Raw genomic sequence first — 26,306 nt, forward strand, 5'->3', positions numbered from 1 at the left:
CTAAAGTGTATTAAGCGTAATTAAATATTAAGTATTAAAGTTACATCGCCTTAGTATCTTAAATAAGAGCTATCGCGACGCAAATCCATTCGTTAGAGATAACGTTGCAGATGAAAATTTTGCGACGAGCTTGCGCGGAGGTGTCGCGACGACGAGAATAAAATCGTAATCGTCGCCGTAACCGTGAATCGAAACCAGCACGTCCGACACGAGCTCTCTCCGTTCGACTCGTCATCGCGAACACCCGCCCCGCCACAGACTGATCCGCGAAATTCCCAGCAAGATAAAACCAAGCGAGACTCGACGATTACGCGAGTAACGCAGGTAAGTTTCGTCGCGTCTCGTCAACGGCGATTTGATTTCGACCACTTTTGTCCCGAGGCGTGACCGCCTTTCTGACCGTATTTCTCGTCGTGCTCGTGATAACTGCTCTGCCCTTCGGCCACTTTGTGACCCTCCTTCTCGTCATGACGATGACCCTCGTCGTATTTCTTCCCCGAGCCGTGATGGTCCTGAAATCAGGAGTAGATATAAACGAGACCGGAAAAATAAGGCAATTAACGGGAATAACGCGAATACAGGAACGACGTTCCTTCGACGACTGAGAGAGGTTAGTGATCTCGATGAATAATGACCTCGTGGTGGTCGGCCTGCAGTTTGCCCGTCTTCTCGTGACCGCCCTTCTTGCCCTCGTGCTCCTCGTGCCAACCACCCTGCTTCTCGTGTCCCCCGTCTTCGTGATACTCGTCGTAAAAATCGTGCTTCTTCTCGTACTCATCCTTGAGGCAACAATTTCTATATTAATTCAGATACACACACATATATACTAATGAAAGAAAAATAGAAAAATATCAGAATTCTTTTTCGACAATAAAATTGTGCTAATTACTAGATATCGCCTAAGAGCATCTGAATGTAACTGTGAACATTCTGTTTCGAAACAAATTAATTTAATTTTATAAAATCACGGGGCGATGCAGAAGAGTTGTCGATTGCATTGTCGAGACCAGATACGGTCTGGTCTCGTCAAACGCTCGTTAAGCCGGTTGCACATGACACGACGAATGAATGTCAACGTTATAATATGATATTGATCGTATCGTGTGTTAGTAATTGTGCGATTTCTTTTTGTAATTTTTACATGCAAATTTTTCTATTTACATCTTATGTCGGCTCGACATTTGAAGTCAGTATGGAGTCGGCTTAACGTAAATCATGCATGAAACACTAGATACAGGAGTGTCGCACAGGAAGCCTGGACATTACGAGTGGTGGTAGCCGAAGCCGTACGCGGCTTTATCCCGTAAATCTCGGAAAGCTTTAATATTCGTGTAAGTATTAACCACGGCTTTAACATTGCAGGATCAACCGCCGTTTAAACAACAACGAATTTCAACGCACACCGTCGCTCTCTCCCCTCTCTTTTGTTTCCAAGACGTTGGGAAAATAGCTTATTTTATGTAAATTCTTAGAAGTCCCACCGTGCCTTTATTTTATCTCACTGAGAAACATAGCGAATTCTTTTAACGGTAAACTGAAATTCTTGGAATATATATAGTGCATATGAAAACGGAAGGATAACGAACAGGGACAAAATGTCAAAATGCGTTCCTCGCGTGCGCGTGCGCGGTTACAAAATTCTACAGTAATTTCATTTCAGCTTCATTTAATTTCTATCGTAAAATTCTACAATGATCGAATTTAATTGAAAGTTCATTTCCCGTCAGAAAATTCTGCAGTCATTTTCTTTCGTTTCATTTGATTTTTATTCTAAAATCTCCCCACCGTGTAATTTGTTGCACGAATAACGCGTGATTTTCTCAAATCCGAATCAATCGTTCGTCATCGAAGCGACACGACACGCTGACGGTCACCCTACCTTCTTGAACACGCTGTGCTCCCCCTTCGTGCTGTAACCCTTCTGATGCTTGCCCTCCTCGCCGAATTTGGCGTTCTTCAAGCCTTCCTCGCCGTGGTGCTCCTCGCCGTAATGTCCACCCTCATCGTGCTTCTTCTTCGTCGTGCCGTTCTCCACGTCGTACTCGCGCACGTGCTGCTCCTTATCGTGGTGGCCTTTGCCGCTCTTCTCGGACTCGTGGAACGCTTTGTAACCCTTCACCGATTTCGCAAATTATGTCAGAGAGCGAGCGGAAGAGTGCGGCCGATAAATCTGTCTTACGAGCCGTTGAGAGGACCGGGCGGGCTTTTCTCGCGTAAACGAGGAATTGAAATGAAAAAGCGGCGACACGTCTCTCCGAGAAGTCTCTCATCGGGCTTAAAGCCGAGCTTCGCTTGCACAAGTGAAAAGCGACGACCATCGCGCGTAGGATGGCGCGGCGATGGCGCGTACAAAAACATCGGTTTCGCGGCACAATGGGCGCGCGAAATCCTCGCTCGTTCTCTCTCTAAGGAGGCGCCTCTGCGAGTTCCTTCGCCACGCAGATTTCCGCGACAGGGGGTGGGCGGGCGGTTCTCTCGTCGAAACGTAAAACCGGGGCTATTCGGCGCGCTCGACGGCGCACAAAGGGGTTAAGTATCTTATTACGTCGGCGGCGGCGAAATGCGTGATCTGTCTCGCGCGCAAAAAAAAAACCCGACCGTGCAATAAATATATCTCCGGAGGGAAGCGAAGAGAGCTGCTCCCGCTGGGAGGGTGCGGAGAAGGAGCACGAGGATCCGAATGGCTGGAGAGGGGGATGAAAGGACGAAGATCATGGACGCTTATATTGTGGACGATAAAAAAAAAGAAGATGTCGTCGTCGATATCGTCGGTACGATGACGACAACCTGGACGTCGCCGCGCGGGAGAGGAGGAAGGGCGCTTATCGAGCTTACCTTGTCGCTCTCGCGGCCGTGCGAGTCGTAATGGTCCTCGTCGTGTTTCGTACCGGCGCCCTCCTCCCGGTGTTTGTCGTCTGTTCGAATGAAAATGTAAATAAAGCATCTAAACCTGGACCGTCGTCGGTGCGAGAGAGAGAGAGAGAGAGAGAGAGATCTCCGTCGTTTAACGAGCTTCTCGATTTGCATGGAGAAGCCGAGATCGTTCATCGCGCGTGGCGGAGGCGAAAAGTTTCTATCGTGTGGTGTAAAACACGTGCACTCTCTCTTCTCTCTCGGCTCTCCCTTATTGCCCTACCGAGGTGCCAAGGTCGCCTGCTCGTGTATTCGGAGATATTATTCCTCTCTCTCCCGGGAGCAAAATGGACGTATCGTGTCGGAGGTGAGAATTAACTGTCCTCGCTTGCTCGATAAAAAGCAATAACGCACAAGGGTCGCGCAGGCCGTTGCACCCCCGCGGGAACTTTATTATCAATCGCTATTACGACCCTTTATCTTGTCGAAAGAAAATAATAAACGAGAAAACATCGTCCCGTACGCTTGATCACGCGAAGGAGCGCTTATGGATCGATATGTATCACATCGGAATGAAATGCCGAGCGACAAAATGTCGATTGAATTGCAGTTTTAAAAATACGTGAAAAATGGAGGGAGAGAAAGAGAGAGAGAAAGAGAGACCGTATAGAAAGAAAGGAAATGGACGACAGGAACAGCCAGCGGTTGGAAATTAAAATGTAGCGTGTATATCCTTCGAAACGACGCGGTGTTCGATCACGCTTCTAATTCTCCGGCACTTATGAATTAGCACGACCGACGACGACGAATCCGCGTAAACCATCGAGTGCTTTGTCCGCGCGCGATTAAATTTCCGGTCGTCAAAAACGGTTATTTCACCGACATTTCCGACAGCGTGTGATAACAATAACGTCGGCATGCATATATATATATATATATAAACGAAATTTACCCGAGATTTTTTAGCTCGGGTGAATACTCTTCAAACATATTTGGTTCAAGATATATCACATATGCGATAACACGAGACACGTTATGAAATATTGCGGAAGAGATACACACCTCCGTGATGCGTGGCGTCCGTCTTCAGATCATCAGAGTATCGAAATCCGGCCGGGACCTTGCTGACCTTCCTGACCACCGGCCAAGCGTCGAGAAGGTTTGCCAAGGTCAGCAACAACCACAGTATCTTCAACGCGCCGACACACGACGACGACGATGACAATGGCGACGTCATTTCGGTATCGTTCCGAGCGCGCGCACGCACACGCGAGGAATAAGAGGTGAGCTTCGGAGATTTGCAGGACGAACCGGAGGACAAGGATGCGACGGGTCACTGAGACGCACCTGCGAACGCTACGCGGTTTTATTGCGCGAACGCTTCCGAGAGTCGCCCCTTTTTCCTCGTCGTCGTCGATCGCGAGGTTTTTCCCGTTGAAAGGACTTCCCTCTTCCGGACGGACTCGGGATGCGGAAGAGCGGAAAAAGAGACGCGCCTTCGTCGCTTTCACTTCGTCGTGCTTGTTCTTCGCGGCACGAGAGCGAGGATAAACCAGCAACGAAGCGCGACGTGCATATATCTTGCAGTCTTCTTCTCTCTCTGTCTCTCTCGCGTCTTCGATCGTAAGCTCCTTAGTTCGCGATTTATCGCCGTCGATGCGCGGCTATTTTGACGGGTGATTTACTCGTTCGTTCGCGCGCGACTCGCGCGCGTTTTTCACTCGCAAATCGCCGGCGCGAGCCTCGCCGCCCATTATTCATCCGGCGGGTGCACTTTTGATTGCGCGACTCGTTGCCGCGACTTCGAATTTATTAGCGCACTTCTGCGACGCTCGGCGTAATTTTTTCAGGCACGCGCGTTGTTAACAGAACTCGATCCGGCTTGTAATTTATCGGCGCGCCCTGCCACTGCAATTTCCTTTCGTCGTCGCGTGATTCATCGGCGCGTTGTTCTCCCTCGAGAACACTCAGCCATATTCGCGATGCGACACTCGAAGATGCCGCGGAAGCGAAACGAGAGAGTGAAACGCGACGAAGGTATGCCGATCGGGTGAGAGAGGAAGCGACGTGGATGGCTCAATGAATACCGAATACCGGATCCCGCGTGATGCAGCAGCCATTAGACAAACATCCGCGCGCAACCGTGACCGAGAAGAAGAAAAGGAAGCCATCGTGTAAACAATTACCGGAGTCACTTTTACTCCGACCTCCCGCCGACTTTTCTACCCCGTTTCTCTCTCTCTCTCTCTCTCCTTCGTCTTCTGTCGCAATTAGGATTATTAATCCGCGTGTCGCCGAGACCGTAAGCTGTAGGTCGTGTGCGTTTTCTCGCGTTTCCGCCCGGCGACTCAAATGTTTCCCTGGCGTGAAACTATTGAACGCGTCGCGCCAATGGTGCTTGAAATGTTTGCGCAACGTTCCCGCGTCCGCGCGATTTCAAATATCGATGCGAACCGCTGCATATTTCAACAGCTGCGCCCGATTTCTATTCCAATGTCACGGCTTATGCAGGAGAACGGCGGGACTCGGAAACAGGCGAAACATATTCGTCGCGAACTAAGCTCGGGAGGATGCTTAAAAATTCAGCGAGCCGCGTTCCGATACGGCCGATAATCTCCCACGGTAGTTTCGCATCTGCAAATCGGCCGGAGGAACGATCTCGCAGTGAGCGAGAAACAGATTACATTTCGATGACGTTGGCAAACGAGTTTCTGATTTTATTTCTCAATTTGTAACTTCCTTACAAACGCTTGAAAAATAACGCGAGATGAGACGCCATTTCGTTTGAATATTATGATATTAGTTACATATTAGTTATGTAATATATGTAAATTAATGATATTTAATACTAATAAAAGTCTGCAATTATATGTTATGAATTTTACAAACGTTTAAAAAGATACTACCGAAATGAGATACGCGATTTTGTTTGAATATTAATTGTATATTTAAACATTAATATTTAATAATTGATAATACTTAATATTAATCAAAATGTTGCAATTATGTGTTGGGATATGTCATTGCCGTCGGGGTCGTCGTCAGGGCTGTCGGAATATTATGTAATGCACAAGACGATATGGAATTATCCGGCTTAGCGGCTACAACCACCATCGTCGGCGGCGGTCTAATCGCTTCGTGTTGACATTCCTTCGTTTCGGCGAACCCCGCCGTGCTCTTATTCCAAGTGCAATCCATCGAGCCGGCTAACAAGATATCGGTAAGCAAATTAAAATCGACCATGCGCGGGCGCACATGATCAGATAACGACGGTTGCGCCGACGGTGGCGCACATCGTCGACATCGTCTGCGACCCGTTGGACAAATAAGGTCTGGGTTAATACGCGTAATTCGATTTTCATCATCCCCTATATAATCGCCGTCACGTTCCGCTCGCACGAGGGCGAAACAACACTTCGCCGTCGAAGGGTCGTTTCCGAGCTCCGCCGACCGAGTCGTTTTTCCCCGTGAGGACGCTTCTCTTCGTTTCGTCAGGGACTCGGGGGGACTCGGTGCCTCGTAGTTACTCGTGCCGGTGAAGGATATGGTCGTTCTCGGTGAGAACGCAGTTGAAGGCAGTCAGGACAGCCACAAGTGAGAATCGGAGGCTCAGGATGAACGACGTGCAGAACGAGGACATGGAGGCCGCCACTCAGGACACGGGCAACTACGTGCTTCGTCTTCCTCGGTCGCTCAATCTCGAGGAGAAGAAGTACCTGTTGGCCGTGGAGAGGGGCGATCTACCCAATGTAAAGAGGCTGCTACAGGTTGCGAACAAAGGCAAGGTAAACACGGGTCTCCCAATTTGAGAAGGGACTTGCGCGAGATTAAAGCACCGTGGGAATAAAGTGTCACTGCGTATCCTTAAAAGCGTCGAAGTGGCGTCAAAACTTCGATTTCGCTCACTTCGCTATTCAGGTGTTTTTCAAATTGCATGGATACTTAACTAGCCAAATATTCGAGCTTCGATTATTTATTCTTCTTATTGCCGAAGCTGAGTTAACGATGATCGCTTTTCTCGGATGGAATCAGAAAAACTCATCGGGATCGATAGCGTCTACCTTTACCGAGTGAAATTTCAATTAACGTTTAAACGCGAGCGCACACATCGAGGACGAAATTCTGAGGACGGTGCGCGGATAAAAATTGTAGGGGCAATTTCGCAAGATTGGCGCGCTTCACGACGATCGCTGTTCGTGATGGAGCCTGACCGTTTCAGGGGAGACCGCTGGACATGAATTGCGTGGACAGCCTGGGTCGCGGTGCCTTAACGTTGGCGATAGAATCGGAGAATTTAGAAATGGTCGAGTTGCTGGTTGTGATGGGAGTCGAGACCAAGGACGCCCTGCTCCACGCCATTGATCAGGAATTCGTGGAGGCGGTCGAGCTGCTGTTGGAACACGAAGAACTTCTTACGGCGAACCAATTGATTGAACAAGATTGTGAGTCAACCTCGATGGCCCTGAAACGATAGCGCGCGCGGTGCGACCGTTTCGCCGGTCGCGAAACTTTAATCATCTCAATTATCGCGCGTGGGCGGGTTGCGACGAGCGATATTCGATATGCGCTGGAAATAAATCCGCTCACCATTAAATAAAAAATTAAATAAAATTTCGAATGATTTCATATTGCGTCGAAAGGGAATACACGCGTTTGGATTGGCTATAAATTAAATATATTTACGGAATTACCTGCAAAACAATTAGCACCTTAATCAAATAAACTGTTATTTATCCGAAAATAAATGTCTTCCGTTGCTTCTGGTGACGTTTTCCTTTTTTTTAATTACGCTGCCATCATACGGTAATAATATTTAAGATAAACTTCAACAAATTTGAGAAAGTTAAGTTAGAATTTAAATTAAAACTTAAGTTAGAGTTAAACATTTTATTTTCTCATATTGAAAGCGACTACAGAGGTGCATTTTCAAACAAACAGAAATTACTTTATTTCAATTTTTAGTTTCTCAGAAAAAAAGAAGAGAGATTGCGCAAATACTTCTTATTTTAGGCTTGTCCTAAAATAAAGCTTCCTCGCTTTCTCTCTCTCTCTCTTTCTCTAATTCCGTCACACCTTTCAATCTGTAGCGGATAAGGAGATTATACACAGCTGGCAGAAGGTAGACGCGGCATCGGCTAGATATCCGGTGGACATGACACCCTTGGTGCTCGCGGCGCAACGCAACAATTACGAGATCCTGAAGCTTCTACTCGACAGGGGAGCCACCCTGCCGATGCCGCACGACGTGAGGTGCGGCTGCGACGACTGTCTTCAGGCGGCTACTTGTAAGAGAGCGATACCGAAGAACCCGATTTATTTTCAAAGAGAACCATCTATATACCGTTGATTCAGTCGTGTCTTAACATATCGTATCATATTGTATCATATTATATCAATAATTTCCTAATTAGCCGAGCAAATATCGGGACAATGGTAAGATTGAAACTCCTCGTAGGCGACCCGTTGAGATTATCGTCCACCAGGATCTCCGAGTACAAAGCATTGGCCAGTCCAAGTTTAATAGCGCTGAGCTCCAGCGATCCTCTGATGACCGCTTTCCAGCTGAGCTGGGAGCTCAGGGAGTTGTCAGTATCGGAACCGGAAAGCAGAGCCGAGTACTTGAAACTGCGGCGGCAAGTGGAGAAGTAAGTCGTCGCGAGGGAAATTTTGTCCCGCGGAATAGTACTTTCGCGTTTTTTCGACGTGAGTTTTTTCTCATGATCGTCTCGAACAGATTCGCCGTGGACCTGTTGCAACACGTGCGGACCACCACGGAGCTGGACACCATTCTAAATTACGATCCCGAGGAGAAAAACGCCGAACTCAGCAAACAGCTGGCTCGATTGGAACAAGCCATAGAGTACAAGCAAAAGAGATTCGTCTCGCATTCTCACGTTCAGCAACTGTTGGCGGCGATTTGGTAAGCCGAACGTCTCTCGAAAGCTGTGTATGTTAACACACCGTCAACCGATCGGATAGATAGACTATTTTCTCGATGATCGTTGATCGACCGGTCAACTGAAACTTTTGATGTGATTCTGGAGAAAAATCATTAGTTTTACTTTTAGATTTTATTATATCAATTCCCATGCTGCATGAGAATTTCAAAAATTATTAAAGTTATTATTAAGGTCAAGATACGTTACTATTTACGAGATGTGTGGTTTTCAAAGTCTGTTAAGGCGTGACTCGCGCGATGCGTTAAGTTGGTGTGAAAGTTCCACTATGCTCGCCGAATGCCTACGAGTAAAATCGAATAAAATAAAACATCGGTATCTCTTTTCAAACGGCTGATAAAAACTCCTCCGTTTCTTTCTTGGCATCGAAAATCGATAACTTTTTGCGCGTCGAAACTCAATTAGAGAAACGTTCTTTCACAACCGACTACCGAGACACGAACGTAACATTAATCATACAAAATTCTTGAGAGATACCTTCCAACCTTTCGTTAAATCGACTTAAATTCGAAGGTACGAAGGCGTGCCCGGATTTCGAAGAATGTCCACCACGCAGAGAGTGGGTATCCTCCTAAAGACGGCGGTCCTATTTCCCTTTTTTTGCATCATGTACTACTTGATGCCCGAGTCCAAGACCGGCCGGCTCATGCGAAGACCCTTCATGAAATTCCTCGTTCACGCCTCGTCTTACTTGTTTTTCTTGTGTGAGTGTGAAAACGTCGTTCTCGCGACGTCGGTAATAGAAATCCGTATTTTGCGGGACGAGAGGAGGTAAACGCGATTACCCAAGCGATACGTTTGCAGTCGTACTCATGCTGGTGTCGCAGCGTGCGGAAGTCGAGATTGTCAGACTCCTGGGCACTCAGGAAATGAAGAGAAATCTGGAGGCTTATTTGGCGAGGCAAAGAGGCGCCGCCCCTACACCTCTGGAAGGTATCGTCGTGCTGTACGTCGTCGGATTCGTGTGGGAAGAAATAAGAGAGGTGGGCGCGCTTGGAAAAATCTCATTATTATCGTAATCATTTGCGTCCTCAACTATATCTTCTCCTGGTTTTAATCGTCCCGGTTGTAAGCTTTCCGAGCTGAAATCGGATTATTCCTTCAGATCTGGAGCGATTATTCAATCTGAATACAGAAACTTCCAATAGTTATCAAATAATTATATAATATAAATATAAATAAATAATATAAATAATTCTATTTGACGCGAGCATCGACACTGACAGTGAATACTTATTAGAAAAATGTCTCTTCCGATCGTAATTCTTTCGCTTATACAATTATAGTTACGAATACCAAGGATTTTTTCTAACTGCAAGCTCTGCACGTGTGATTTGTTTTTTTTTTCCTGGTGGCCGACAATCTTGCGAATTTTCAGGTATACGTGGACGGTCTGAAGGCTTACTTGCGGGACATGTGGAACTTCATCGACTTTACGAGGAACATGCTGTATCTAGCGACCGGCCTTCTCCGGCTGGCGGCTTATCTTCAGCAACGCGCCGAAATAGGAATGGACCCGTCCGCCGCGCTGATACCGCGGGAGAACTGGGGCGACTTCGACCCACAGCTGATCGCGGAGGGCCTCTTCGCGGCCGCAAATGTCTTCAGTGCTTTGAAGCTTGTACATCTCTTCAGCATCAATCCCCACCTGGGACCTCTTCAGGTATCGCGCTCGTACAGTCAGTTGCAAGGGATTCGCGTAATGTGTCTTTTTTCTTTTTCTTTTTCTTTTTCTATCGTTTTTAATAATTTTCGATCGTTTTCTTATCGTTTGTTATCGTTTTGGAGATAAACGAAATCACGAGGATGATCACAGGATCGTTTCACCTATGTTCTCAGATTCATCGAAATGAAAAATACCGCTAGAAAAATTAAGAGTCTTAAACATATAATCGAAGTTAAATATAATTGTAGCTTATTATAGCTTAATATTTACACTAAAGAATTGCAATCGAAAGGATCACTTTTATTGTTTCTACATCCTTTTTATTATTATCTACATGAGATTTCCTACATGAAATTACGTCGATCGCTGTTTGAGAAACTTAATTGTACTTCGGTTATATTTTTAGTTTCTCTTTATTCTGAAACATATCGCGTCAACGTTTGCACATGCAGATGAAGAATCACCTGAGATATCGATATAATTAATACCGATATGGATATTTTTTTACCGTGACGGTATCTCGCCGAGAGGAACCGCAACCCCGCGATTTCTGTCTAGATATCACTGGGCAGGATGGTGATCGACATCGTCAAGTTCTTTTTCATCTACACCTTGGTATTATTCGCCTTCGCCTGCGGCCTGAATCAACTTCTGTGGTATTTTGCCGAATTGGAGAGGCAGAAATGTTACAGCGGAATGTTGGATCCCTCGTGGGACGCCGGCAGTGACGCCTGCTTAAGATGGAGAAGGTGAATGGAATAATCGAATTGCCAGACACGGATGAGAGACGTGTCCCGTCTTCTCCGCGTTTCGGGCCGAGTTTCCGGCAGATCTATCTGTCACCTGATAATCATAAAAACGAATAACAGACCGCACGCACAACCTTTCAGTCTTGTAATATCGAGTGGATGAATTGTTGATTAAGGTAGCGCAGAACCGATAATACGTATAATAAATTCGTCGGGAATACACAAGCATATATAAAAATCGCATCTCCTTTAAAGAATCTTCTTGAAGTTCAGGTGACTTTCAAAATTTTGCCTCTACACTCGACCTTAATTTTTCGACGTTTCCGGATTCCAAGGGACTACGCCAGATTTAATTTAAGCTCTTACTTTGCTTCTCGAACAAATAATAATAAATAGGCAAGTATGAAAGGAGATTTAATCGTTTTAATCGTTAATTGTTAAAGATTACTTAGAATCAAAGAAAATTGATCCAACCGTGTAAAGCATCAAAGTGAATCGAACGATGAAAAATTGTGGTTCATAGTACTGAGCGAACTTCAAATCGGCCTAAGACCGAAAGCATTTCGCGAAGACTTTTCAACGAATTTCTCACGAAATGTCCCCAGATTCAGCAACCTGTTCGAATCGTGCCAGAGTCTCTTCTGGGCCAGTTTCGGCATGGTCGGCATCGAGACCTTCGAACTTACCGGTAATACAACTGTAATACGTGTTGTAAATATGAAGTCGATATTCATCCTTCGTCATTCGTCAACGGAGGAAATACAGTAAAAAATTGCGTGTTATTTCAACACGAAGAATGCGTTAAAAAGTAAACAAATATGTGTTAAAAAATACACAAATATAATATTAAATTAATACATTCCTCATGTTGACGTAACAATAAAATTTCAGTGGACTAATCGCGAAATTGTCCACTGTGAATTTCTAAACGCCTACCGCCGCTCATCGTCCGCGTTACTTTCAGGAATCAAGTCGTACACTCGATTTTGGGGCCTGCTAATGTTCGGATCGTATTCCGTGATCAACGTGATCGTCCTGCTGAATCTACTGATAGCCATGATGAGCAACAGCTACGCCGTTATTGAGGTGAGCCCACGCAAACGATATTCGTGACCCGAATGAATTCAACGTCAACGACGATCGCGCTGTCGACGTTGCAGGAACACTCCGACATCGAGTGGAAATTCGCGCGGACGAAGCTCTGGATGAGCTACTTCGAGGACACCGGCACCCTGCCGGCGCCCTTCAACATCTTCCCGCCTCCGAAGTTGCTCTTCCGGCTGTGCGGTCTGCGGAAGAAGCCGCTCGGCAGACGCTGCAGCCAACGTCGACGAGCGCGTGAATACAAGTGAGATATCCCGCATATTTTCCTATTTTCCCGTTTCCTCGAAATTATTCAGGTTGCAACTTGTTGACCCAAGTGTGAGGATTGTTGTTAGTTGCGTGTACCTCGTGTTGATTACCAGGTACGGAGCCGTTATGAAAGCCCTGATATGGCGCTACGTTGTGAACGCGCACAGCGAGCACGAGATGGAACCCGTCACCGAGGACGACGTCCACGAGCTCAAGGCCGACCTGTCGTCCTGGAGATGCGAGCTTCTGGACGTCCTGCAGAAGAACGGCATGAACATCGGCGACGTGGACATGAAAGAGAAGAGTGAGCGTCTCCCCCGTAGACAACAACTCTCCTTCGACCGTGGAAAATATCAAAAGAGAGAGCTCAGAAGAAGTCCGGCCGACCTGCAACATTATTTTTTGCAACTCGCCAGACGCTTTTTTGTACCACCGTCTGCATTGGCGGAAGAAATAATGGGACTACTACATCTATAAAAAGTTATCCGACGAGGCGCAAAGAATAATATTGCGGACCACGTCGGATCGATTCGGGCTTGATTCAAAGGGTAGAAATGAAATTCAAGTATTCTCGCAGAATTTCAGTTCGCTCACATAACATGCTTCTTCGAAACTGTCCAGCTGTACTCGGTAAGAAGATGAAGATCTGGGAAAGAAGGTTGATGAAGGACTTCCAAGTGGCGGGCCCCGTGAATGCCGCTGAAGCCGATCTCCACGAGGAAATAGCTCTCCAGCAGCCCGAGGATGAGAACAATGTCGAACGATGGAAGAGAATCGCGAAACTGGCCGTGTTGACCTCGACCGAGCGCCGTTGGAGTCAGGTGTGATTATTTCTGCTCTGCCTTTCGCCGAAAAGAAAAGAAAGCGAAAACGGGAGGGATCATCGTGAGAATTATCGAGCGGTAATTTGGCACAGGTGGTGAGGAACGCCGTGAAGAGTTCTCAGATCGGCAGGAGCACCAGCAAGGCGTCGTTGCAGAACCAGCAGAGCCTGAAGAGAGCCATGGAGGAGGCGAGGCGTATCGCACAGAAGAGCCCGTTGTCGCCCATCGTGCCGGTCCAATTGCCGGAGACCACGGCGGCGACGATACTGCACGTTCTGCACGACATCGTCGAGACCGACGACGTTGATAAATTTCCGGAACCTCTCGGAGATGGCACCCAATGCTTCAAAGCCATGCCACAGGTGTCGAATCTCTCGATGAATCTCCGCGTAGATTTACCACATATAGCTCATATATTGCAACGAGAGGAAAGAATGATCGATCTCTCGCTGAAATTATTCATTTATTTACTCATTTATATATTATCGATCATCTGATGAACTTTTCGCTTTTAACTTTTCAAACTCCCTTCTTATCACAGCCGAAATTCGATTCTATCGACAAGACCACCGTTGCGAAAGCTACGGCGCCGTTGTTACCGCTTCGCACATCGCCACCGCGAGTGATCAAACGAAAGATGGCGGCGCCCGTTCCCAGCGCTCAACCATCGACCGGTAACCGTTCCCGTTTTCCTACAAAATCCGAACGTCGCGTGTAACACGACACTTTTATCGTTCCTCCAGGGCAACCGTCAACTTCCCAGCTGTCGGCTACGACAATCCCGACTAATGCGGCCGCTGCTTCCGCTGGCTCTGCCAAGGCGGCTTCTACGTCTGCTGCCGCCGGTACAAGCACGACTGTCGTTAGCACCACCGCCGCGTCTACCGTATCTGCAGCTTCTGCGAAGACCACCGACGCAAAGACCGCTTCTTCTGCTACCGCGAAATCCACCGCATCCACCGTCAGCATCGCCACCACCACCACCGCCATCTCCGCAGCCGCTACTTCCAGCGCCGCAAGGACTCCCTCCGGTTCTACCGCGGAATGTCGAGGCAAATCTTCCGCCGCTGGGAGCGCAGCTGCGGCCAGCGTCAAGGATGACGGCAGTTCGGTCAGAGCGCGTCCGAAAGTTTCGCACAGCCCTAAACTCCCAACTATGCCGTCGTTGACGGTCATCACGAGCAGCGGCAAGGACAACGATCGCGAGAAGCTCGTCGACATTATGCCGAAATCGCCGCACGGTAGATCGTCGAGAGGAGGATGGCTTTGAACGTACGGCTGTAAATAAATGTTGAAATCATTAGGACGATTTTGTCGCGATTTCGCGTTGGTGAAACTCGGAAATTAAGAGGAAAAAGAAACACGATCGTTACATTACGACAGGTTGAGTCGTTATCATCGCTGAAGATGCTTCGAAAGTAAGGCCAGACGTTCAACAACGTTTAACAATGTAAACTTCTACGTCCTGTTACATTAATATTAAAATTCACGTATCTCCAATTGTATTGCCTTTTACTTTATTTTAGGATTAATCGTCCTAGCAATTATTATACAACACGAAGAAGCGTTGTCACCTGGCTTACGATAGCCAAAACCAAAGCCGTTGTTTGAGCATGACGAATTTATTAATTATAATCTACGAAGAAGAATTTGCACTTCTTCGTATTGTTCTACTATTTATTTATAAATAACTGTTGCTATATTAGCAATTTGGTATGCGACGCTGGCAGGTTCAGAGCGAGCCAGGTTGGACTTGACAGAAACAAAGTTAATAAAGGACTGCGTCTGTCTTTGCAGAAAACCAGTGCGAAAGTTGGCGATCCGAAAGAAGTCAATGCAGTCGAAAAGGTTTTCCGCAAACGTAATCGGAGGTAACGCGTCTCCGGGGTGACAACGTGAATCATGTGGACGTTTTCATTCATGAATCGAAAAAGAAATGTTAGATCTACCTCGTGATCGCCGCACACGGCGAAAGGTGCAACGAGTGCGGAATTGCACCGTTGGTCTGGTTTCCTTCGCGCGATAGAATTGATGGTTAGACGACGGGGTTTGATCAATCGCGGTCTATTACCGGTAAGCGTTATTCTACCTGTCGCCTTTGATGTCGCGAGCTCGTAACAGATGTCACTGTAAGCCGTTTCGTGGGAGTGCTTCTCCGTGCGACTTTTCAAAGCTATGTCGTTCGAACCGGTGATTCGGGTCGCGGCGGGAACTACGGTGTCCGGTTGAATTTCAGAGAGCGTGTGTGCGAATCGATAAATCAAGTATTATTCGAGATACATCTCACATTTTTTCGTTTACCCACGCTCTGCCTTCAAGGATCTCTGTACAGGAAAAATATAGTCTTAAATCAACAACAGGCATATTCTCGTATATAAGCGAAAATATAATATTCTTGGGAGAATTTTAGTCTGAAATTGAGTGGAAGAATCATGAGAAAATGTCGTATTTCACGTACGCGCACCGGACGTGGCGATAATAAACCCGGCGCCCCGAAGAGACGCGCCGTGGCAAGCCAACGCCGTCCCTGTATGGGCACCGAAGTAGGGTCGGGTTTCGACGGGTCGTTCGTTTCTCTTCGTGGCCCATGCGTGCCAGACAAGGAGAGAGAAACGAGCCTGGGTGAGTCGGCACGGAGCAGAGGCCGAGGAAGGGTGCGCGGAGCGTCGATGCCTTCCAACATGGCACTGGCGGCGGACGCGCCGGGTCGCGCTCGAGTACGCGAACAATGAGAGCCGATAGTGTATCGGGGGTGCATCGGTGTTGCTAGACGGATCAACCTTGCGGGAGCCTCATCCGGGTGCTTCAAGTGCTCGAGGAGAGTCTTGGGTGAGCGTGTCGGACTCATCGAGAAGGAGAGTCGCGTCGGAAAAGAGAGAGAGAGGGGAGGAGAGGGAGAAAGAGAGCGAGTGGAAAGAGAAACGGAGCCATGTCGCGGAGTCACACGGGGCAGGGAGAGCAGGCCAATCCGGTGGCGGTCATCCTACCCCATGTCGAGTGACAGGCTGCTTACGTAACGGATTATTCTCGCTATGATAACGACACTCCAGGCGCGAAGGCGACACGAGAGGAAGCAGCGGATCGTCATCGTCGCCGGGAGAGCCGTCGCGGCGGCGCAGCGCGCGACCCCGACAAAAATACACCGCGGCCGACCCGGATCCCGCTATCGCCGCCTCTGATACCGAGAGAGCGTCGCGACGCCCACCTCGCGCGTCCGCCGCGTCGCCGGGAGACCTGGGGCTGTACGCGGAAGTGTCTATGTGTGACTGCGAATTATGACAGCGGCGATCGTCATGGAAAACGTTAATTGGGACCCTGGTAAGTGCGAGCGGAACCCGCGAGCAAAGGGGAAAGAGAACCCGATTCGCGAGGTTCAAAAGAGAGCGGCGTCGGGAGTCTTCACGTGTTCTCGCTGGCGCATCGAAATCGAGGGTGGTGGTGGTGGTGGTGGTAGTGCCGGTGGTGGTGGTGGTGGCAGTGGTGCTCGAAGAGCGAAGTTTTCATTCCGATTAACTCAAATATCGCGATGTCGTGGCGGCAACGACGTTAAAGATGACGACGACGATTCTTCCGCTTTGCGAAAGACGAGAAGAGAGTATTTCGGGGGGGGGGGGGNGGACTGGACAGTCCTTGGAGTCTTGCGTATTAATAAAACCGCGCGCAGGGCATTGTGCGTTGTAAATATAGAGCGCACGAGCCGGAGTAAATAAACGCGAGTAACACAACGGGATCTCCACGATAAAATCGCGGCCTGAGGGAACGCCGGAGGAAGAGAGCGATTGTTCGTCGTACATTTCCGCGTGCTCCAGTTCGCCGAAAGGAAAGGAGGCCTCGCACCAGAGAGAGTACTTTGTGCTCAGAAATTAATTTATCGATCGGCACCGTAAAGGTGACCTGGGAACAGCCGTCGCTTTTAGGTTGGGAATAATTGCGGTAGAAACGCGAGGGTTAATTAGTCCAATTTTAGAACCGAATCCTGGTGATCCGGTGTCACGCTTGCGTTTACGCAGCTACCGGTGAAATTTGGCTACGGCGGTAATTAGCGACCTCGTAAAACTAACGCGGGCAATCGGGACGCGACTGAAACACAAATTTTGACTAATGTTTCAGTGAAAAGTCCGTTTTAATTGGCATAACTGATGAAATGGTTGTATACAAGCCGAATTCTGATTCTGTAATTCGAATGATCGTTGTCAGTTGCTGAATCTCGCTTTCATCTGTTTCAGCATTGTCCAAGCTGCTGAACTCGCTGCAAGAGAGCAAGTCGGAGATACCCAGCTGCACCGAGGAGGAATTCGGCTTTCTGAGCGAGCTGCTGCAATCGAAGGAGCTGAACGCCCTGGTGAACGTTCACAACAAGATCCTGAACAATGTCAAGGATGACAAGTTCTTTCCCGTGCTGTCCAACTCGATGGATATCGACGTCGATGTTCTCGATCTGCTCTCGACCAAGACGCACGTATCCGCCGAGTGCAAGGAACTCTTTCACTTGCTGCAGAAACCGCATATCCAGGTATTAAAGGCGGCTCAAGGAGCAACTGAATAAAATACTCTTTCTACCCTTTTCTTATCTTTCGTGACGTATAAGATGAATTATGAAACATTCACGGCGTTCTCCGACAATGTCGCATCTCGATTCGCTATTAATATGTCGAATAAAAAATTACCGACCTTTCCATTTCGGTTCGCGATTTGAGAAAATTGTCCCTCGAGCAACCGACACTCCCGAAAAATATCATAATCCGACTGACTCGTTATCGTCAAAGGGTCTCCTATGCGCGCACGACGCGGTGGCTCAGAAAGACTACTACCCGAGGCTACCGGACATCCCGTTGGAGGTGGACGAAGACGAGGAAACGGTGAAGATCGTGCAGCTGGTGAAGTCGAACGAGCCCCTGGTACGTCAGATCGATCGTAGAGTCGGCATTTGAGTAACGGTGTTTTTCTTTGAACGTCTTTCACTCGATTAACCCGAAAGTGAGAGCGAGCGAGAGCGAGGGTGCGAGGGAGAGAAAAAGAGCTTACATAACCTTCGATGGTTGAGTAGTAAATTAATCGAGAGCGCGTGTACGCGTGTGTAATTCTGCGTCACGAAGAAGGCGCGGGAAAAGTCGAAAGACAGAAGGGAAATGCCGCCAGAAGGGGAGAAAAAAAAACGATTTCGTTCCTCCGCCCGCACACTTTTCCGTATTTGACGCGTCGCCTTGCATGAGACGCGAGGAACTGCTCCCCAGTATCGGCGTAGACAGGCGAGCCACGTACTACTACTACTACATGCGTAGTTTCCGATCTTTTGCCAATCGAAAGTAGATTAGCCTCACACGAGAGTACGTGCGAAAACAAAAGAGTACGAACGAAAGAGAAAAAAAAAAGAAGGAACGAAAAAACACTGTCTCAAGTAATCACGTGTTTCTTTCATCGTCAAACTTGCTTCGAAGGGCGACGCCGGCGTTGAACCGATCGTGGTAAGTCGCCTGAATGCCCGTAGACAACATGTTGAACCTGTGATAACACCTTACGTCGTACGACAAACCGCCTAGTACACCACACCCTGGTTCGCTAGCTACTTTTCATTTTGTTTCCTTTCATTTCGCCTCACCTTCGCGTCACCCGCGAGCGAAACCGGTGGAATTCGAGTCGACTCACACTCCTCCCGTTGTCGCAAACCACGTGGGAAATGCGGACGAAATCTGCGAATCGTGAGAATTTCATAATCGCGGGAATTCAACCGGTTTCACTCACCGCTTCAGCATAGACCTCTAGCCACCTTCGATCTCGAAATCGTTCGTTGCGATCACAGGACACGGATCACGCTGTACATACGAAGCGCTGTCTGTTCATCCTTTCCCTTCTCGCACGGACTTGTTAATCACGCTGGTTTGCCTCTGTTGCGTCCGCATATATGTTTCGTTGAATTGTTTTCTTATGGTTTGGCTTGTAAATAAAATCTGTTGTTACACTGTAATCCCTGTATCTGTTGTTATTGTCCCGCATGACCGTACTTTAAATACCGTGAAGTGCAAAACTTGCCCCTCCCGCCGAGCTTGCTCGAGATATCGCTATTTGAAAAGTAGATGTTCTGCATTACGGACCGAAACACCTACGTATGAAGTATTTCGCGTATATTGGAATCGAATATTTTTCTCTTCGAGCGATCGTCGTGTAAAATAAGGCCACGATATCGAGGGGTGACGTCGCGCACTTTGCGGTGGTATTTCTCGAGATGCGATTCGACACCTTCGGCACGATTTCGTTCGCGAGCGGAGTTTGGAATGCCTCTTTCTGTTGATCTCGAGAAACGTAGAGACCGATAAGGAAACGCACGACACGAGACTCCGGAAGAGACCGGACGAGAGACGCGTTCAATGGGATGTCCGAGAGAAAGGGAGAGCTATCGGATCTCTCTCGAGTACGTTTACGGCGGAAACATACCTTTCGGACGATCGTGTTGTTTGGAACAATTGTATCGGCGCGAATGCTCGTCCGAGTTTTCGCGATCTCGATGATACCCGGTGAAATCAATCGAGAGCAACAGGAAACGAGACGAACCCGCGCCGATCGCGACGCGCCTTCCCGTAAACTCGTCTTTATTTTTTTTTATTTCTTTTTTTAAGAAAAGAGAAAGAGCTAAAGAGAAGGCGTTTCCTAGAGAGTACGCGTTCGCGCGCGAGATGCAACGCTATGAAAATACTAGTTTACACCTTGACATTAGGGGGCGACCATAAAAACCTGCGAGGTCACCGGCAAGATCGTGATCGCGCGAATAATGCACGGCGGCGCGGCCGACAGATCCGGTCTCATCCACGTTGGCGACGAGGTCTGCGAAGTCAACGGTATCAGCGTCGAGGGGAGGACGCCCAGCTTCGTCCTGCACATTTTGGTAGGACAACAAATCTTTCCAACCCGCTGCAAACGAGTGTCGAGTTACCTCAAATTCTCGTTTGAAATTGATATCGTCGGGAGATAATTAATTCGAATTAATGGACGCTCGAATTCGAAGCAGGATCATTTCTGATAAGCCTGAAAACCTGGTCTAATCTAAGGAATAAATATTCCACTCTTAACGTGACGCAATATTTAATACAATGCATGACTCAAATACCGTCTCGGATTACCGGATAAACAGATCGATGCTATTAAAGAGCCCGGTGTAAATTCGATCTTTTTCAGCAAAACTCGGAGGGGACGATCACGTTTAAAATAGTGCCGGCGGATAGCAAGAGCGGGGTCAGGGAAAGCAAGGTGAGATCTGTGATAGTCTTGTATAATATTAGAGGCACTTTTATAATACTAGGGGCTTGCAAAAGTTCGTCAGATAGTCGATGATCTCATTGGCCCCGAAAGTGAGTGACTCTACTTACATGAAGCCAGATAGTTGCCTGAACAGTAACAGAAAAATGATTGAATAAGTGGCGGGTAACGATGGCAGAGGATTGACGGTTACTATGAAGTGCAGCAGAAATTTGACGAAAAATCCTACGAATTTTTGCAACCCTCAGTAGATTTGCAAAACGAAACCGCACTAAAAGAACAAAACTACTCTTCAGGTTCGCGTGAGGGCGCACTTTTCGTATGTAGCGTCCGAGGATCCCTACATCCCTTGCAAGGAAGCCGGCTTGGACTTCGTCAAGGGTGATGTCCTGCACATCGTCAGTCAAGACGACGCCTACTGGTGAGACGATTTGTTGCGTGTGAGACAGACTATTCGATCGCGTTCGCAGGAATCGTTATTGTCACGACGTTATGTTGAACGCAGGTGGCAAGCTAGACGGGAGGGCGACCGAAACATGAGAGCCGGCTTGATCCCTAGCAGGGCTCTTCAAGAACGTAGGATCCTCCTCGAGAGGCAGCAGAAAGAGAAGCCAGACGAAGATAATATAAGTATGTCAGATGGGTTTGTGTTCGCGCGGCGTAACTCGCTTGTCCTGGTCTCAGTTTGCAGTCGTTGCAATCGTTCATCATTCATCGAATCACGTAACATCATCATCGTCTCTATCATGCGCACAATTCTGTTCATACTGTTAGCGGCAGTTATCGATCGATGTTGCACGATGTCTCGCAAGTTATCGAATTTACCAAAGTAGAGTAGATACTCGGAACACTTTTGACGAGGAACTTCGTATGCGTCAAACTGAATTCTATCTCGTTTTCTCGAGGCGTTTGTTTCGAGTACGGTTGTTCACGAGAAAATCTAAAATAAGAAATACAATTCGAGAACTCTCCATCGGCGTATGCGAAGAGGTCAACGTGCTCCGAGAGGAAAACTCTGTTCTCGAGATTGGCATTGTTGTTAACAAGAGCTTGACACTAACACGACGAGTGGGAGGTAGCGATGTAGCATAATGAATTAATTGTTCGTTAGTAACCACCTCAAGTGTACCTTAGGACGCGTCAATGCTCGATCGTGTGTGCGCGCGGCAGAGCCCGAGGTGGTTACCCGTTAATTCGGTAAGCTGATCTCGGCTGCGCTTTCTTAACGGATGATGGCCTGACGACCTAACCGTCGGTTAGGCTTGTGTTCTGTTCCAGTGCCTTTGCCCGCATTGTGCCCCCGTCCCAGTACCTCTTTGCACGCCTCGCCCACAAAGTGCAACTTGCAGGGAATTAAAACTAAAAAAATCATGTATGACGCTGCAGAGAACGACGACTTCGACCGGGAAGAGGTACCGACCTACGAAGAGGTCGCGAAACTCTACCCCAGGCCGGGCCTGTACCGGCCGGTGGTTCTCATCGGGCCACCGGGGGTCGGTAGGAACGAGCTCAAGAGGCGGCTCATGGCGACAGACGCCGAAAAGTACAAGACTCCCGTGCCCTGTAAGTTTCACTGCCGGCGAGAACGCGCTCGATTCGTTAACAGAACAGTCAATCGAATTCATAATATCGAGCTAAGACTAATATATTTTATTTCGTTTCTTTCAGGTAATGCCTTACTTTTCCTCTTATTATTTCGTTATTTCTCTCTTTCCTCCGTATTATTTTATTTGCTGAACTTATCGTACCGAGAAAGGATATTTCTCGTATATAAATTAATCAATCAATCAACAAATGATCGTGCGCAGTCAACATAAGATTGACAGCCGAGTCAAACACGATTCGATGAATAACAACTGAATGGAAGCTAATAAAAAAGAGAATAATTGAAAGAATTATGATGATTGTAAACGGAAAAAAACATTATGATACGGCAATTCACCGAAACTAAGCTTCTGAACGGATCTTTTCTCAGATACATCTAGGCCACCGCGACCGGGCGAGGTAAACGGCAAGGAGTATCATTTCGTAACCCGGGAGAAGATGGAGGAGGACGTCGAAGCTGGCAAGTTCATCGAGTACGGCGAGTACAAGGGGAATCTGTACGGCACCAGTTCGGAGAGCGTGAGCTCGCTCGTGAACGCCGGCTACGTGTGCCTCCTGAATCCTCACTATCAGGCTCTCAAGATGCTGAGGACGCCGCAATTGAGGCCGTACGTGATATACGTGAAACCGCCGCGGTTCGAGGTGCTGAAGGAGACCAGGAACGAGGCTAGAGCCAGGTCGACCTTCGACGAGAACAACTCTCGAGGTTTCACGGTAAAAATTGCGGATCTTACTTGCCAAAATAACCGTCTCGCTTAGGAAATTCACGTTTACTCGATGCGAGATATTGGAGAGACACGCGTCGGTCGACACGACCGGCGTTAAACGTTTCGCTTTATCGGTGATTGCAGGACGAAGAGTTCAACGAGATCCTGCACAGCGCGGAGAAGATAGAGTTCCTCTACTCCCACCTGTTTGACGAGGTGATAGTAAACGCCGATCTCTCGATGTCGTTCGAGCAGTTGGTCAACGCGATTCACCGAGTGGAGTCCGAACCGCTCTGGGTGCCGGCCTCGTGGGTTCAATAAGACCGGTGCCCTTCGTTTCCGAAATCGAAGAGACAAAGCGTTGTGGAGGAACGGAGGAACCGAAAACGAGGGATCGTTTCGTTGCGGGAGACGCGCGATCGTTCGTAGCGGCTCCGCCGAATCGATCGAGCGTTTCTCGCGACGCTCGACGACGCTACTGCATCTCCTGCACTTCCGGTTATCCCGAGATACACCTCCTCGTCCACCCCCCTCCGCATTTCGAACCGCAGTTTACCACCTTAGACAGAGAAGGAAAGAGGAGAGAGAGAGAGAGAGGGGGGGGAGAGTAAATTGCGCCTTCAAACCCGTAGACATTTCATACCTCGAGCGCCCGTGAATCCCGATTCTTCGCTTCGTCTCGGCCGCGAAACGAATCGTAGACGAAAGTGAAGTCTTTTTTTATTACCGAATACCGCGTCGTTCGTTGTTGGTTTGGTCGTTCGTTCGCGACGGTGCGTCGATCGCGAGCGGAGCGAACGCGACGCGTGTCTCCTCGACGACGTCGTCGTCATAGTTAATTAGTCGAGCGCGAAAGTCGGAGTAATCTCGAGGACAAGCTCGAAGCGGTTCAAAGTCGTCCACGTCCCAAAGTCCTCGTTTCCCTTGTGACCGTCGGACGTCTTAGCGACGCTGCGCGCAATCGTTAGCACCTTTACTGCCAAGAAAAGCTTCGCCCAACGGCGGGAGATCTCGCGTCGTCGTCGTGTGCGCGCAACCGAGCGGCGAATACGAAAAGCTCCTCGGTTGCGTCGCGACGCGGACTCAGCCGTGAAATTCCACTCTCGAGGCCCGCGGAAATCTCGCGCGACTCGGGTTCAACGCTCGCGAAACGGCAGACTCGCGTCGAGTTTCACCTCGGGAGCTTCGCCGGAGAGCTGAGAGAGAAAGAGTCGCTTACGCGGACGATCTTTGATCTCGATTGTTGTTAATTGTTGCCAAATCAAGTATCGTACCTTATAGAACACGACACCCGGACAGTCGCTTCACACATACGTCAGAGACACACATATACACAAAAACTTACCGTATTTTCCACAGCGACGTACATCCCACATACACACACACACACACACACACACAGATACCGAGACGTTGCTATCTTCCTTTTTCCACGAGGAGGGAAGGAATGCCAACGTGCGAAAACGCGTGGAGGAGAAGAAGAAGAAGCTGTTCGCACTATCGAGTCGACGTTGCATAATTCATCCTTGATGTAAACTCTGTATGTTATCGAAATATAAGCATTAAACTTTCAACGCGTGTACGATCGCCCCTCTTTCTACCCGTGTCCCCAATCGCGATAGTAGACGAGGAATTCAATTAACTATAATTAACGCCGGTCAATATTGTCGCAACCGTTCCTATGTGCGCGGGTACAACTCGTTTCAAAAGCAGCTGGTCGCTTGAGCAAACCGAAAGAGAGAGAGAGAGAGAGAAGAAGCGAGAGGAAGAGGACTAAAATATTATTCCTTGGAACGCGTCTTCCGAGAAACTGTAGTAGATGTAAAATAGACGAGACCTTCGTGAGAGTCCAGTGACGGGTACTTGACGTCTTTCACATGCCTTCATTTCGAGCGCCGGTTTCTCTCCGCGTTCATTATTTCCAAGGTCAGTGTCAAGCGAGCGATGGGTCAATCCGCTCGACGATCCGTGAAAAAAAAAAAACAGAGAGAGACCGCAAACGGATCGAACGACGCGAGAGAAGCTTTACGTAAAAATAAGTGGCCTAGGCACAGTTGGCATCGCGAACTTTCGAAACTCCCGACGCGACGCGACCCGAAGAGAGCGCGCTTTTTTCCGCGCTTCTCGCTTCGCTCAACGCATAAATCGACGAAAGCCGCCGAATCAATCATTCTCCACTGCTCGATCTTTTTTCCGAATCCTATCCATTTCGTGTAAATCTCTACTTGGCAACATGCGAGCGCGTTTAACGACGGGAGGAAGAAACGTCGGACGTCTCCGTCGCCGGTTAAGGACTCTTTCCTCCGGCAATTAATGCACCATCCTCACGTTCGTGAAGAATCGCCGATGTCGAGGAGCGTGACGAGCATCCTGTCCGTGTCTAAACTGCGACTTGCACTCGACTCTGGCGGATTCTTCGGCGGGGCTTAATAGCCCGTCACGAGCAGGCACGGAAACCACTTCGCTCTTCGCGCCAACGACTTCCTCTCGAAATTACGGCTCCTTCATTGGAAGTGCCAGCAAATATTGATTCCCGTACGCGAGCGTGCACGCGCGAGAGGGAGAGTTCGCGCTCGTATCCGCTCGGCCTGAGATTTCCGAATTCCCGGCCAACTTTTCCCGCATGCACGGACTCGCCCCGCGTTATTTCACGTGTAATGCAATTTACGTGCGCGCATGCATTTCGTTATCGTTGTCTATCACCTCGTCTCATGCCGCTCGTTTCACGTGTCCGCATGATCGAACACACGGAATCCGTTACGGTACGCCGATATTACGTAGAATTGATATAAATCCACTTCGAATTTCGTCACAATTAATGTATCTCGCGCGATAACGCTCGAATTTCTCGCGTTGATTTCCGTTGATTGCACGAGCGCGCAACTCGGATGATTTAATTATATCATTATAATTTAGTACACACTAGATATACGATAAATAAATACGACTCGAGGCGTGTATCCTTCGATTCGTTTCCTGAGCTTTCCATTGGCCGCTACATTTATTTAACGTATTAATATGATACGGCTGAAGTTCGGAGTGATCTTCGAGTGAAGATGAAAAAAATGTTTTTTTCACGAGAACAGCGGAAGAAACTCTTATTTAGGACGCTCACGAGCCGTCGTCGGTTGAAAGCATCCTGACATTTACCATTATCTCGAGGCGAGGCATAAAATGATCCTCGTCTATTATCAGGGTCACGACGATGACGACGCGCGTCCACTCGACCGGGTCGGCCGGGCGAAATTGAAATCCCCGCGCGCCGGAACGGCGAGATTCGCGGCACGGAGTGCGAACAGTCGCGACTCGCGAACGGGACACTTTGCGGATCGCCGATCTAT

The 26,306-nt window shown here is 48.3% G+C and overlaps 3 protein-coding genes across 6 annotated transcripts; 2 read left to right on the forward strand and 1 right to left on the reverse strand.

Moving 5' to 3' along the window:
• LOC106741559 (high mobility group nucleosome-binding domain-containing protein 5-like) lies at window positions 1-4,090 on the reverse strand. The gene is made up of 5 exons (XM_014613688.1): window positions 3,916-4,090; window positions 2,836-2,915; window positions 1,880-2,113; window positions 636-779; window positions 1-512 (listed from the first exon to the last, which is right to left on the reverse strand). The coding sequence occupies exons 1-5, from the start codon at window positions 4,088-4,090 to the stop codon at window positions 345-347; spliced, it is 801 nt and encodes a 266-aa protein (XP_014469174.1). The 3' UTR covers window positions 1-344.
• A 2,178-nt stretch (window positions 4,091-6,268) lies between these two features.
• LOC106741589 (transient-receptor-potential-like protein) lies at window positions 6,269-14,902 on the forward strand. Its single transcript, XM_014613724.1, has 17 exons — window positions 6,269-6,638; window positions 7,073-7,295; window positions 7,941-8,138; window positions 8,309-8,498; window positions 8,588-8,773; window positions 9,324-9,514; window positions 9,615-9,793; window positions 10,189-10,473; window positions 11,035-11,225; window positions 11,831-11,913; window positions 12,190-12,311; window positions 12,386-12,573; window positions 12,692-12,882; window positions 13,200-13,399; window positions 13,495-13,764; window positions 13,944-14,076; window positions 14,146-14,902. The coding sequence occupies exons 1-17, from the start codon at window positions 6,468-6,470 to the stop codon at window positions 14,670-14,672; spliced, it is 3,528 nt and encodes a 1,175-aa protein (XP_014469210.1). The 5' UTR covers window positions 6,269-6,467; the 3' UTR covers window positions 14,673-14,902.
• Window positions 14,903-15,991: 1,089 nt separating this feature from the next.
• On the forward strand, window positions 15,992-24,539 carry LOC106741592 (MAGUK p55 subfamily member 7). Of its 4 annotated transcripts, none has more exons than XM_014613729.1 (11): window positions 15,992-16,720; window positions 17,629-17,915; window positions 18,169-18,300; window positions 18,841-18,867; window positions 20,115-20,282; window positions 20,573-20,644; window positions 20,950-21,074; window positions 21,159-21,283; window positions 21,914-22,216; window positions 22,629-22,972; window positions 23,110-24,539. In XM_014613729.1, the coding sequence occupies exons 1-11, from the start codon at window positions 16,678-16,680 to the stop codon at window positions 23,284-23,286; spliced, it is 1,803 nt and encodes a 600-aa protein (XP_014469215.1). In that variant the 5' UTR covers window positions 15,992-16,677; the 3' UTR covers window positions 23,287-24,539. The 4 variants fall into 4 exon arrangements, with proteins under 4 accessions (XP_014469215.1, XP_014469216.1, XP_014469217.1 ...); XM_014613731.1 differs by having other exon boundaries at window positions 15,995-16,720; window positions 22,040-22,216; XM_014613730.1 differs by lacking the exon at window positions 18,841-18,867 and having other exon boundaries at window positions 15,993-16,720.
• The last annotated feature ends 1,767 nt before the right edge of the window (window positions 24,540-26,306 follow it).

This window comes from Dinoponera quadriceps, unplaced genomic scaffold (genome assembly GCF_001313825.1).
Source record: "Dinoponera quadriceps isolate SergipeBrazil2010 unplaced genomic scaffold, ASM131382v1 scaffold586, whole genome shotgun sequence".
NCBI lineage: Eukaryota > Metazoa > Arthropoda > Insecta > Hymenoptera > Formicidae > Dinoponera > Dinoponera quadriceps.